Genomic DNA, 14,713 nt, shown 5'->3' on the forward strand with positions numbered 1-14,713 from the left:
CAGAGTCCATCATCTCTCATGGTTCGTCTCCCCCTCTGACTTAATCCCCTTCATTCTTCCCCTCCTGCTATCTTCTTCTTTTTCTTTTTTCTTAACATATGTTGCATTATTTGTTTCAGAAGTACAGATCTGTGATTCAACAGTCTTGCACAATTCACAGCGCTCACCGTAGCACATACCCTCCCCAATGTCTATCACCCAGCCACCCCATCCCTCCCACCCCCAACCACTCCAGTAACACTCAGTTTGTTTCCTGAGATTAAGAATTCCTCATATCAGTGAGGTCATGTGATACATGTCTTTCTCTGATTGACTTATTTCACTCAGCATAACACCCTCCAGTTCCATCCACGTCGTTGCAAATGGCAAGATCTCATTCCTTTTGATGGCTGCATAATATTCCATTGTGTATATATACCACATCTTCTTTATCCATTCATCTGTCGATGGGCATCTTGGCTCTTTCCACAGTTTGGCTATTGTGGACATTGCTGCTATAAACATTGGGGTACATGTACCCCTTCGGGTCCCTACATTTGTATCTTTGGGGTAAATACCCAGTAGTGCAATTGCTGGATCGAACGGTAGCTCTAATTTCAACTGTTTGAGGAACCTCCATACTGTTTTCCAGAGGGGTTGCACCAGCTTGCATTCCCACCAATAGTACAGTTCTTACTAGAAGTATTAATCTAGCCTGAGAATGGTACTATGTTGTTCACTAATTGTAGAAGATGGGATCTGTCTGTCCTTTCTGAGTCTTGAGTTTACAAATTAAGTAAATCTGATGTTTGAGTGGATGCTGGATGCCCTGGGAAGGTGGCAACAAAACCTGCCATGTATTTTTTGGCTCATCGCCATTTTGAACTTAGGGAACCAGAAGACTGGTCTTTAACACACCAAGATTTTTTTGTATTTCAACTTAAATTTTGAGAATACTTATAAACATGATATTAATAAATATCGTTAAGATCTTATTATTGCTTATCTCAGACTTTTATAAAACAGAGTTTTACCAGGGTTATAAAACTGATTTAGACTTAACTTTTGAATTGAAGTTCTTTAAAAATGTTATAAACATGTTTCAAAATTATACCTAAACAAAGTGCAGTGGTGATCTAGCTATCATAGGACAGAGGTAGGCTATGCTAATATTATATTCAAGATACAGAATTTAAGGAGGAAAAGGTTCATAAACTGTAATATTTTTATAAACTACGTATATTATTTACATACATGCCTAATTGATGTTTTTAAACCATGACAAATAATATGTTCTTTTTATAGTATTCCCATGCTGTTTTCAACTTTAAAATATACAAAATCCTTAAAACAAGTGGACTCCAACAAGTTTCCTTTGAAATTTTTAATTTTGAAATTTTTTCTTTGAAATGTTTTTAGAAGTCACAGTTTTTCTCTTACGAACATTCCTACAATTGCAGCAAATTCAGTCCCCAGAACATTAGTTAAGTAATCGGACCCTTCATCAAAAGCAAAAGGACATGATTTCGTTATTGGGGTTTAATTCTCTGTGTCCATAATAACAAATTCTAAAATAATGATTTTGTTTATTGATTCTTTTCATGTGCCTAAGGAAAATTTAAGTATATGGTTCAACCAGCGACCCTTGGATTATTTTATTTAATAAAAAGTATGTCTGTTCTTAACAACTTTACATTTTCTTCTAGGTTACCTTCCGAACAAGAATCTATCACTGTAATATTAACAGCCAGGGCGTCATCTGTCTGGACATCCTAAAGGACAACTGGAGTCCAGCCCTAACCATTTCTAAAGTTCTCCTCTCCATCTGCTCGCTTCTTACAGATTGCAACCCTGGTAAGAGACTTTAAGTCCAATACTGAATTCAAGTCTATTCGACTTAAATGTCAGACCTTAGTGAATTGTTTACTGCCACCACCACTACTACTGCTACTTTACTATTATTATTATTGATTTTAAATTTCCATGGTGTGTAACTGCTTTCTTTTTAAGTGGGTCTTCTCATTAGTCTTTTTAAGACCTATTATTTGCCAAGAAGGAAAAAGCAGAGTGTGATAAAAAGTAATGAAAAATCATTTTGAATCGGGAAGTGCATTTAAAGAATGCATTACAAATGTAATGCCAAATAATAATAAAAATTCAAATTGAATGGCTTAATTTTTAATTAGATGCCTACCAGAAGATGTTAATTTGAGAAATGTAGGCTATTAAAATCTGATAACAACCAAGCAGTACCATGCAGACATGACCTTGTTGGCATTTTAATAACCATGCGTCCTTTCAAGCTAATAGAACAAAAAAGCTGAATGGTCCTCAACTAGGAAGTACATCTTCCCAGGAAAACTAAGGAGAGTTTATGGCTGAGCCTTTGTGGCTTTTACTGGTGTGCTTAATGCTGAAAGTTCTTACTTTCTGTGTTGTCCTAGATGTGTGATTATGTGTCTTTGACCAGCTTCTTTTAACCAGAAGACCAACTGCCAAGTTTTTACATATTTGGGTTTATTTTGGAAACTACAAAAATCCAAAGGTCGCTACAGAGTTTTCATTGATGTTTTCAATGAGAAACTCTTCTTTGAGTATTTAATTAGTAGTGTTAATATTTCTTGAGGTTCTGTCTTCCACGTTCAGGAATAAATTCTGTTCACTAGGTAAGTGAAGTTTTAGACAAGAGAGAAATGACAAAGGGGAATCAGGGTCTCTTTTAGGCTCCTGGCTTGTTTATAAAACATAAATTATAATTATAAATTATCCGTTCAAATTCTGTGTGTTATTTTTCAATAGTAGAAACTTTTTAAAATAAGGATATATAAAAATACTTCAACCAAAAGGAAAATAAAATGTAATTGTGCAAGATCATTATGTTTTTAAAATTATTTCCTACTTCTACCCCAGATAGTGAAGTTCAATAATGCTGCACTAATTTAAAACTGAATGACAAATACTGTGTTCTGTCTCATTCCTATTTCAATCCCATTTGTCTGTTATGACTGTGTAAAACTTCATTTAGAGGTAATGTCATCAAAAGACATTTTTTGTGTGATATGAGGCCTAAACCAGGTAGTCCTCCTGGAAATGGTGGACATGGAACTGCATCTGCCTCCCCACTCCCAAAAGAGTACTTCAGGGCTTTGCTGAAATTTAGAGGGGAGTGGTATTTTCAGAGAAAATTTTATTTTGAGAAGTAAGTCACTTATTCAGGAAACTTTTGACATGAGGTCATCATGCTGTACACCTTAAACTTAGTGGTGTTTTATGTCAAATATATCTCAATAAAACTAGGGGGAGAAAAGAAAGAAACTTTTGAGACCATACTATTTATGAGGCACTTCTGAGCACTAGATGAATATCCTCACTTGCACATGGAAGAAGGTATAGCTTCACACTTAGAGAAAAAGCTCCATGCTAAGAGGCATTCCTTATCCCAGTGGTAGCCAGGCCTGCTTGGTCTCCCAGTCAGCTAAAATGGGCCTATCTCTGAATCAGCTCATATGTGGGAAACTGTTCTCTGTACAGGTAATCCCCCCTTAATACATTTATCCCACCAAAGCTTTCTCTCAGCAATCAAAAAGATTTCTGTTCAGTAAATTAGAGTTCTCTTTTGCTGTGTCTCAGAAAATTACAGATACATTCTGCAAAAGAATAAAAATAAAATCACTCACCATGGCTAAAGCAAAATCAAATAAATAAATAGATTTTGAAAATAATGCTATTGATAGTAAGAATAAGCCTAAAGGATAAAGAAAAAGTAAAGAATAAGCCTAAAGATAAAACCTTAAGTTTTACCAATTAGTTATAGCCCATCTGATAAAAGAATAGAATATTGTTTGTAAAATACATGCCAATGGACTAAATGTTTTAAACATGTATAAGAACATTTCCTAATTGGCACATCATCTATACATGTGTTCACACTTTTAGAGTCTTGAAAAGATTTATGTTAAACAAGTCAAAATGCCCATTTTTTCAATGGATTTACTTCACATTCTTTTCTGGGTCACTTCTGATCTGCAGATTTCCCCCCTCGGATTTAAGTTAAGCTTCAATCTAAACTTATCTTCAATTATCACACATATAAGTTTGATAGAATACAAATAAATAAGATTTTCCTATACTGAATCTATAGAGCTATTTTAACATGAGAGTGCTATTAGTTGCGAAGTAGGCTTTGCATAAGGATATAAATTTAACCAATTTTAAAAGTTTTCTCACACTTCTCCCCACATAAACTGATTTTTTAATCAATTTTCATACTTTTCTCATAATTTGCATTTGTCTCTTCTAAGAATTTTTGGGCTATTCATAAATGTTAAATATTTGAGGGTGAGGCTGCACATCCTTACTGCATGGTGTTTATAGTCAGCAGTTACAGATTTTAATATCAGCTCCACTGTTAGTTGTGTGACTTGTACTGTCACTTAACTTTCCTCAGACTCGATTTCTCATACAAAACAGAGATAATCGTCAGCCCTACCTAAATCATGGTATTCCTGTGAGGTACATGTGCAAGCCCTTTGTAAACAGTCATGGACTGCTGTTGATGTCATTTCCCAGAGTTTTTAGGACTCCAAATAGCCATACATTCAGTGGCTGATAAATCCCTACTCAGTTGAATTTAATTGAGAGAAGAGAATAATTGAATAATCTCTAAACACCACCACCTCAGCACTGACACTCCTGGATTTAAACTCTGGAGAAAGCCTAACCTTGAATTAGTAGTCCCTATTGCATTATTTCCTAGGAAGGATTATCTCTCGGGTGGCAAAATGTCCAACAGTTACCAGCCAGTGGACGGGTGCACCAGTGATAATCATTCTGTTCCAGTGCAGCAGTCTAGGTAGGTCTAACTGCTGCCTTTATAGGCCTGTTCGCACTTCACAGTGATGCTGTTTGAGCCTGCCCAGAGCACTCTTATTTGTCAGGCATCACCTGGCTACCAGTTTGGCTGTGTCATACTGCTGAGGAACAGAGTGGCAGCAGAAAGGAGTAGAGGATGATAAGCTCAAAAGGCCAGGACCAACCTTCCAGGCTCTTGGAATTTAGTCCTCCTTGGTGAACATGATTTAATCCGTGAATGGCTGAAGTTTAAAAGTACTAATCAGATTTCCATTTTTCATGGAATGCTCTTATTTGTCAATACTCTCTTTTCAAGTATATACAAAATTTAAGCTCTGTCCTATTTGATTTATCTTTTGAAGTTTGTTTTTGCTTTTTTGTGGTTAATTTTTTTTAAAGATTTTATTTATTTATTTGACAGAGAGAGACACAGCGAGAGAGGGAACACAAGCAGGGGGAGTGGGAGAGGGAGAAGCAGGCTTCCTGCTGAGCAGGGAGCCCGATGCAGGGCTCTATCCCAGGACCCTGGGACCATGACCTGAGCAGAAGGCAGACGCTTAACGACTGAGCCACCCAGGCGCGCCTGTGGTTACTTTTTTAAACTCTTAGATATTTATCACATTCTTTGTATGAAGTCTCTTTATTACTTAAAATATGCTTATCTTGCCGTCTTCAGACCTAAAAGTAATGGGTATTTTGCCTCATATAAAATGAACTATCCTGAGAACACTGACAATTATGAGATAAAACAAGCAGGTCAACAGTTTCCCTATTTCAGATGCTTTATTTACAGAGTAATTTTCAGAAATACTTCTAATCTTTTTTTCTCTTCTTTTTCTGAAAAGTATATAAATCTGGATGTCATCTGGCATTATTTTATTTATCTCAGTTCTACTTTTCTACTCCACTGCTTTTGCTATCTGAAGTGTTAAAAGCTTGTTTTATTCTGAATGTAATTCTGATACTGTATCATTAAAAAATTATGCCCCAAATGTATGACTTTTATGAGATAATTGGAAATTTGAAAACTGAGCACTTGATACTAAGGAATTATTGCCAGAAATTTTTAGGCATAATAAAAGAAATTTGATTATGAATTTTTTTACATGTCCTTACCTTTTAGAAAAATGAACTATTTGCAGATAGAGTCCTTTGATATCTAGAATTTGCTTCAGAATAATCCAGAAAGATCAGAAGTAGATAGGGATGTGGAAGATATGAGATTGACCATTTTAAGTGTTGAATGATGAGTGATGGGTACATGGTGGGGGGTTCATTATAATGATCTACCTTTGAATATGTTTGAAATTTTCCATAATAAGGATTTATTTTTAATTGCCAAAGATGAGCAGCAGTGTAATCTGTAAAAGGTGTGTAATTTGACTCTTTTGTTCTGTGAGGGAAGCCTTTGGGCTCTGACCTTTGCCCTGTGTATTTCATTTCCCTGTCATCTGCCTTTAAACTAAAAGCTGCCTCATGGTTCAGCCTGGGCCATCAGGGTCCTACTTTCATACAACCATGAAGTCTTTGTTGACCACTCTTCAAATAGGCAAAACTGTACAGACCAGGTCAAATGAAAATGCTCTGAGCATACCCACAGACATCAACACTCAAGATGGATGAGCTCTTCCCCCTATCCCCCAGCACCTTCCAAATGAAAATCAAGTATTGGTTACTCCCAGTCTTATATTTATGTGTATCTTTATTAGAACAACAAATAGAACTAAGAATGGCAGCTAATTGACCCTCAGCCTTACACAGTGATTAAGCCAAGGGTGAGCACAGCTGCAGCTTCGTTGGTAAGAGCTTTATTCTTCCCAAACGGACGAGCAAATGGAAAGAGGAATTTGCTCCCAATGGTTCTTTGATAGTGTTCTGGAAAAGGTCAGAGAATGGCCTCTTCCTCAGTCTCCAACGTCCCAGCCCTTTGTTTCAGATCACTCATTGCCTGTTTTTTAACCAACTGATACAATCCTTATCCATAAATTGTCTCAGATACCTAACTTTGATTGTTATTAATTGCTTGTCTTTGACCTGGTTATGATTGCATAATAAATTGTGTTACCAACGTGAAAATTTTATAATTGATAGTGACTGCTAGGGGATGGAGACCATAAAGTAGAATTAATTATTTCAACACAGGCATATTTGTGTAGATAATTTACACTAAACTCGTGAGCTGTTAGACTGATGAAAGGTACATAAATGGACTTTTAAGAGGATTTTACTGCCTGCTTCTTCTACACATCCTATTCTACTACACTTGAGAACTGGCAAAGAACAATTTCTTTAACTGAAATTCAGATAAAGCTGTAAAAATGATAAGCCTACCTGTTTTCAAAGCTGGCTATCTTAGCAGGAATGCAAAAAAATTTTTTTCTAAAAAAGACATTTAATATGGGTGCATAGACATAAGGTTTCTCCTAATGCCTATGACTTTTTTTTTAAAGTGAGAAAATTATGAAGTAGAAATATATGGTACAACATAAAGCTAACTTCAAGCTGTTCTCTTTGTGAAGAATTGGCTCTCTTCTAAAATGTCACATTGATAGATTCCAGAAGTCATTCTAATCAGTACTTTCCAAATATGGATGTGGATAGGCTATAACTCATAGTCTTTTAACTTCTCTGACACCTTATGTAAAGAAAAGCTATATGTATATGTAGGTAGTCAATCTACCCGGTATTTTAAAAACCAGGAGAGTAAGTAAAGTCCAAAAAAATGTGTAAAGGACTTTGCGTTCTAACTTAGTATTATCTGTAGAATCCTGGCACACTGCCCCCTCTTGCATCACACGTTCCCATAGGCTCATTCAGATGTACTTGGAATATGTCATCTATGGTGTGGAGGCCCTAGAGAACTGAAGATTCATTGAAAGGATGAATAAAATCAGGGAATACACATCATTAAGGGGAAGAACATTTCTGTTTTGTGAATTAAAGAAGTTTCACAGAAATGATTCTGTACCATCATACATTTGGTTTGAAAAAAGCAAAGTATCAGAGTGCCTGGGTGGCCCAGTCAGTTGAGTATCTGACTCTGGATTTCATCTGGGGTCATGATCTCACGGTCATTGGATTAAGCCCACATTGGGCTTCACGCTCAGTGTGGAGTCTGCTTAACCCTCTCCTTCCCGCTTTGTCCCTTTCCCTCCCCCTCTGCCCCTCCCCCTGTTTGCTAATGGGTCTCTCCCCCCTCCCTCACGTCTAAAAGAAATAAATAAATGATACTTTTTTTTTTAAAGATTTTAATTCTGGTTACCTGTATATTTATAAATGTGTTTCCCTACCTTGTCATTCTGTAGAAAGGAACTCTAGTTGTCTTACAAGGGATACTAGTATATAATAATGTAAACTAAAAGATCCAGTTTTATGGTACTTTATCAAAGTATCATGATTTTCTAGAAAACACAGAATGAGAAAAGAAAGCTAAAATTATCTGACTATGGGTTTAGGTTTTGGATTGCCAGGTAATGAATCAAGTAAAAAGAAGTTGAGTCAGAGTTGCCAGGAAGGAATTGGTGGCTTCATGATGCAGGGGAGAGATGACTCCATGACAAAGCAGGTGTCCTAATCAACCTTGATATTTCTTTTGTAGGAAGTCTTTATTTAACATAACAATCAGTTTGATATCTTTCCTGAACATCCAATTTGTCTAGGTTAAAAAGAATATTAGCTATTTATTATTTTTTTGATATATCATTGTCCAAAAATGCTGACCTACAAAAACTTTGTTACTTTCTTAGTTAAATATATCTCCTTGGTAGCTTGATTCTTTTAAAAATGGTAAAAACTAGGGGCGCCTGGGTGGCTCAGACGGTTAAGCGTCTGCCTTCAGCTCAGGTCATGATCCCACGGTCCTGGGATCAAGCCCCACATCGGGCCCCTGGCTCAGCAAGGAGCCTGCTTCTCCCTCTCCCTCTGCCTCTCTCCCTGCTCATGCTTTCTCTTCTCTCTCTCTGTATCTCTGTGTCTCAAATGAATAAATAAAATTCTTTAAAAAAAAAATGGTAAAAACTATACCTTATTTGCTGTTATATGGGTTGCATTCAAAATGTGCCTGTTAGGGGTGCCTGGGTAGCTCAGTCGTTAAGCATCTGCCTTCGGCTCAGGTCATGATCCTGGGGTCCTGGGCTGGAGCCCTGCATCAGGCTTCCTGCTTAGCGGGGAGCCTGCTTCTCCCTCTGCCTCTGCTGCTCCCCCTGCTTGTGAGTGTGCGCGCTCTCTCTCTCACACACACACACACACATGCTTTCTCTCTCAAATAAATAAAATCTTAAAAGGGGGGAGGGGCATTGGAGAAATTGCTCCCTTTTGGTAAAGAAGAAAATACAACTTTGTGTTTATCATGCTTGTGTTTATTTTTCTCATTTCCTTACCTCTGACCCAGGAAATAGCTCTGAACCAGGTAATAGCTATGCTACCAGCATTCTTAAAGCAGGAAGATGAATCCCTAGGGTGGCGATATATTATCTTTTCTGGGTTTGTTTTGTTTTGCTTTGCTTTTTATCACTATAGAGTTGTCCACTCATCCTTTGTAGGATTTTGATTGGTGTGTCCTATAACAGCACTAAAATCTTACCAACTCAGTATAATTAGGATGTCAACCAGGTTAGTAATTTTTTAATGAGTTGTAGGAAATTTTAAGTGAAGACCTAATATGTTTAAGCACATGTAGGAAATACTAGTAAAATGTTTACACTAGATGGCTTTAGACTCTGCTTTACCAAGGACAGAGAGGAAGTGGACTTTTCATATTCAAAAAATAGAGAAAATGGTTATAATGAACCCTAATGTATTCCTCAGTCAGCTTCAAAACTTACCTTTATTTAAGGTTTGGGTATTTTTATAGGTTATCAAGGACTTTTTTCAGACAGACTAAATATTCTTAGATAATATTGCTTCATACTATTAACTTTCATGGCAACCCTTTTTAAAAGAGATAATACAGTAAACTTCAGAATAGGTTGCTGCATTAGAATTACTATTAATATTTGTTACTGAAATGTGCAGAATGTGTTGCTGTGGAAAGTAGGCTACTGGTAGTCTTGGTTTTCTTTTTTAAGGAGAAATGAAAATAAATTATTTAAATAACACATTTAAATAATATATATTTGAAATCATAACAATGCACTATAGTGTTTTAATATGGAAATTTGAGAGTTCTAAAACAACATAATAAAAATCCTCTAATTGTCCAGGAATTTACTTGTGTGGACAAAACACCGGATGATTGAATAACATGTTGCCTTTTTAATTTGGGTATTTGAGATCATACTGTGTCTTGGGAGAAATATTATAATTATGGAAATATGTAGAATTAATGTAACCCTACCAGTGTCTGAGTCTGAGACCCTTAATTACCAAGCAGTTATCTTTACATTTCCTTACTTTCTAAATGCCTTCCATTCAGTATCTGGCCTGGGCAGGGTGCTTCCAGTAACAACAGTCACAATAATTCTTATTTAAAAAAGAAGATGCTTTTGACATGTCAGACTAATTATCCCTACACAACAGCAATAACTTCTTTCTTTTTTCCTACTCCTTATATTTGTCCTGTAAGAGATCCTGGAGCTTAATGCTTCTTATAGGTGTTGAACTTTTGATCATGTCAAATTGGTGAGGAATTTGCATAATAAGCAGCATTGGAGTTCCTTTAAACTACAGCCATATTTCTTTCCATGACAGGTAGTGTTCCTGGAAAAAAAATCATAAATCAGAATGCTTTAGATATATTTGAAGAACTTCCTGCTTAAGTATCCTGTGGAGAAACCTATTGCCAAATAAAGCACTTATAAGCTTGAATATTGAATGCCCTAATTTATCTTTTCTTGAAAATATAAGGATATTTTCCCCCTAATTCAGAACTGCCTTTCCTCTGAGAGCATTTCCCCAAATAAGTCATATTTTTTGTGATACTCAAATGCTGAGGGCAGCCTGCAAAAACCTATATACCTGAGTGCCTGTAGGCAGGTATAGGTATTACCTTATGGGGCAACTGCTCACATCAGTTAGGTGCACAACCTTTTATTCAGAGCATCGTGGCCACACTTGTACTCCAGTGACTGACTTTCTGTCTAGACTGTCTCCCATGATGAAAACATGTTCATATACAGTCTAATTCAAATAAGGGAAGTTAGGACAAATGGAGACCTAGATGAGATGCCTTTATGGTTTATCTAACTTTGAGTTAGATTTTTATAAGAAAGACTCTCAAAAAGATCACTCAGCTACAGTGCATGAATAATAAATAATCCTGCTACATGGGGGGAAAGGCACATAAGAGTGCTAGCCACCCCTGGTCCTCTCTAGGAGGATTCATCTATCTGAGAAATGTATACATTTTTATCTAGGCAAGGGTCTGATAGGGATGGTATATTTTAACATTAGCCTTATTCAGAATGGTTCCATTCCTGCAGAAAATGCATCCTTTCAGTGGATTCACATTCAGAGTATTGTGGATAGCATCAAGTTGGGATTCATCACATCTGAGTTCAAAATAGTCTGTGTCCAACTTGGTAAAAGTTTGTAAGTGACAGGTTACTCTTTGGGGGAGGTTTTCATTTGCTTGTTTGTTTAATTCTCTGGAAAGGTGATTTAAAGTTTCAGTTATACTAGACAAAGAAGCCATTGATTTATATATGGGAGTTGCATTTGGGGAACTCTGGCTATGTTGCATATTCATAGTTTTCATGGTGGAGCAAGGATATCTTAAAGGTGAGAAAAGGGTCTAGGTGTACTCCTTGATAATGTCTCAATATTGGGTTTTCTTTTTTTCAAAATAGAAATAACTCCAGTTTTTCTCATAAAAATAATACATGCTTATTAAATTTCTCTTAAATCAACTATCCTTTAAAGATTAAGTACTTAATTTTCATTTGAGACTCTGCTCTGCAAACTCAAATTTGATGGGACTCATCAGAGTGTATTTGTCAGTTAAGTTTGTCTCATTATAATCTTGGTGTAAATTTAGACACACTGACCTCAGTGTTTAGCCCTGGCTTTGACCCACTTCTCCTTAGCATTTCCCTATGCATATTTATAGCCCCTTAATTAATATAAATCTAGACATGGGGATTAGCTGTTGCTACCAGTTTTCTGTTAAAAAGTCTATTGCTATCCCTGCAACAGTAACCTCTAATTTATTGGTTTGGAAGTTGATCTCATTATAAAGCTGCTGTATATATTAATTTATGATGAAAATGTTCTTCAATTTACCTTTTTAGAAAATGTCATTTTGGGGTTTTCCTTTTTAGAAATCACCAATGACCTCTTTTTTGTTTAGAGAAACACTAATAAGGAAATGGATGGACTAGATCAGTACTTACCAGTTTCTACATTCTCCCAAAACTGCCCTCTTCCTCCACTAAAATCAATTAATGATTGTCTTTCTTGGTTTAAAATATAGCAAACTGTATTAGAGATGTTTTTCTCCCGTGACGTATCTTCGAGTCTTTGGCATCTGATGCTATTTAGGGGACTGGATAAAGCTGTTGAAGCTACGTGTTTCTTCTCTTGTTGTCAATGGAAGGCTCTGAAAGCACGAATAAGAAATTGAAAAGTGAAGCGCACCCTCAATATAAATAGGTACCATTCTTTCCTCACATGGGAATGTGTATTTCACTCAAAATTGTTTTCCCAAAGAGTTATTCAAAGCCTATCTTTCTTTCCTTTACTTGAGGAATTTCTGAAGAGCCAAAAAGTCTAGATTTTAATTAACTTTTTTTATTATTTTTTAAATGAAGATGATTAAAAGATAAAGATTACAATGGTGAAAAAGGACTAAAAGATTACTTTTTCCCATTCTAGAATAAAAAGACTGGTTTTTTTTAATGATAGGGATAGAATTATGCAAAAATTGTATATTTTAGGTCAAGGTCTTTCCTATTCCCCTAAATAACCTATCCCAATGTTTTGGGTTTTTTTGTTTTTTCCTTTCATTTTTTACAAAAGCTTAGGACCACTAGTAAGTTTGTCACCTTTTAAAATTAGTCCTCTTTCCTTCTATAGTATTTTTTTTTACCATAGCACTCACTGTTTGGGTTTATTTACAGCTTCTGTCAGGAGAGACATAACTGTGTCAGGCTCCTCTAAGCAGTTTAGTTCCAACAAGAAGACTTATTTTTCCTGTGTTTGTTGTCCAGCTATTCTGTAGTCTCTTGTTCTCCACACAAACAAAGGTTTCAGGTGTTATTCCCAGGTAGGCATTTGCCACAGGTGTCTTATCTATCACTTAAAATATGTAGAAGTGATGAGATTATTAAGTAGCTGAGTATGGGGTTCATGTAATTCTCTTAGATCCTCACTGTATTCCACTTTCAAAACTCTAAATACTATTGCTTTGATGGTTAACTTATTTTGCAATTTAGACTTCTGTCCTCGTTTAATCTATGTCTTAATGTGGTGGTTTGTTAATATAATAGGTTTGTTATTGGTAAATTGAATTGTTCTAATAATATTTATTATCAGTAATACCTGTATCTGGTTTACAAATGACATAGCATGGACTTTATGTAAATTTTTAAAGTAAATACATTTTTAAAAATTTCTGAAAGCATACTGTTTTCCAGAGTAGCTATACCAGCTTGCATTCCCACCAACAGTGTAAGAGGGTTCCCCTTTTTCCACATCCTCACCAACATTTGTTGTGTCCTGTCTTGTTAATTTTTGCCATTCTAACTGATGTAAGGTGGTATCTTATTGTGGTTTTGTGATTTGTGTTTCCCTGATGGGAGATTTCTCAAGATGTTAAAAAACCAGCAATTGCACTACTAGGTATTTACCCCAAAGATACAGATGTAGTGAAAAGAAGGGGCACATGCACCCCAATGTTCATAGCAGAAATGTCCACAATAGCCAAACTGTGGAAGGAGCCGAGATGCCCTTCAACAGACGAATGGATAAAGATGTGGTCTATATATACAATGGAATATTATTCAGCCATCAGAAAGGATGAATACCCACTATTTGCATCGACATGGATGGAACTGGAGGGGATTATGCTAAGTGAAATAAGTCAAGCAGAGAAAGTCAATTATCATATAGTTTCATTCATATGTGGAGCATAAGCAATAGCACGGAGGATCATAGGAGAAGGAAAGGAAAACTGAAGGGGGAGAAATCAGAGAGGGAGACAAACTATGAGAGACTATGGATCCTGGGAAACAAACTGAGGGTTTCAGAGAGGAGGAGGGTGGGGAGATAGGGTAACAGGGTGATGGGTACTATGGAAGGCAAGTGTTGTGATGAGCACTGGGTGTTATACGCAACGAATGAATCATTGAATACTACATAAGAAACTAATGATGTACTATACAGTGGCTAACTGAACATAATAAAAAAATTGCTAACAGCATAAAACACTATATAGGATGTCGACTGCCCATTGTGCACTGAGAGGGATCCCTCAGCCTAGAGGCCATGGTGCCCTGATCTCCTCTCTGTCTTAGTACAATTCCCCATGTGGTTGTCACATTGCCTCTTCAGGTGACCTTTCAGGGAGTACCACCTTCTGAGACCACTGACACCATCCATGTAGCACTGAGGAGATCCCTCTGTGATCACACTGACTTTTAAAGACTCTTTATGTACAGAGGAATTGGGTTTTTTTTTATTTTATTATGTTATGTTAATCACCATACATTACATCATTAGTTTTTGATGTAGTGTTCCATGATTCATTGTTTGCATATAACACCCAGTGCTCCATTCAATACATGCCCTCTTTAATACCCATCACCAGGCTAACCCATCCCCCCAACCCCCTCCCCTCTAGAACCCTCAGTTTGTTTCTCAGAGTCCATAGTCTCTCATGGTTCGTCTCCCCCTCCGATTCCCCCCCTTTATTTTTCCCTTCCTACTATCTTCTTTTTTTTTTTTTTTA

At 36.4% G+C, this 14,713-nt stretch overlaps 1 protein-coding gene across 3 annotated transcripts in view; it reads left to right on the forward strand.

Moving 5' to 3' along the window:
• LOC112832326 (ubiquitin-conjugating enzyme E2 E2) overlaps positions 1-14,713 on the forward strand; it is a 371,486-nt gene that overhangs the window by 318,313 nt on the left and 38,460 nt on the right. For all 3 annotated transcript variants that reach the window (XM_073900866.1, XM_025882951.2, XM_073900872.1), the window contains one exon: positions 1,686-1,833. In XM_073900866.1, the coding sequence (XP_073756967.1) occupies positions 1,686-1,833 (148 nt within the window). The remainder of the gene's footprint in view (positions 1-1,685; positions 1,834-14,713) is intronic.

Source organism: Callorhinus ursinus, unplaced genomic scaffold (genome assembly GCF_003265705.2).
Source record: "Callorhinus ursinus isolate GAN/ISIS: 27379988/994484 unplaced genomic scaffold, GSC_fseal_2.0 scaffold1, whole genome shotgun sequence".
Taxonomy (NCBI): domain Eukaryota; kingdom Metazoa; phylum Chordata; class Mammalia; order Carnivora; family Otariidae; genus Callorhinus; species Callorhinus ursinus.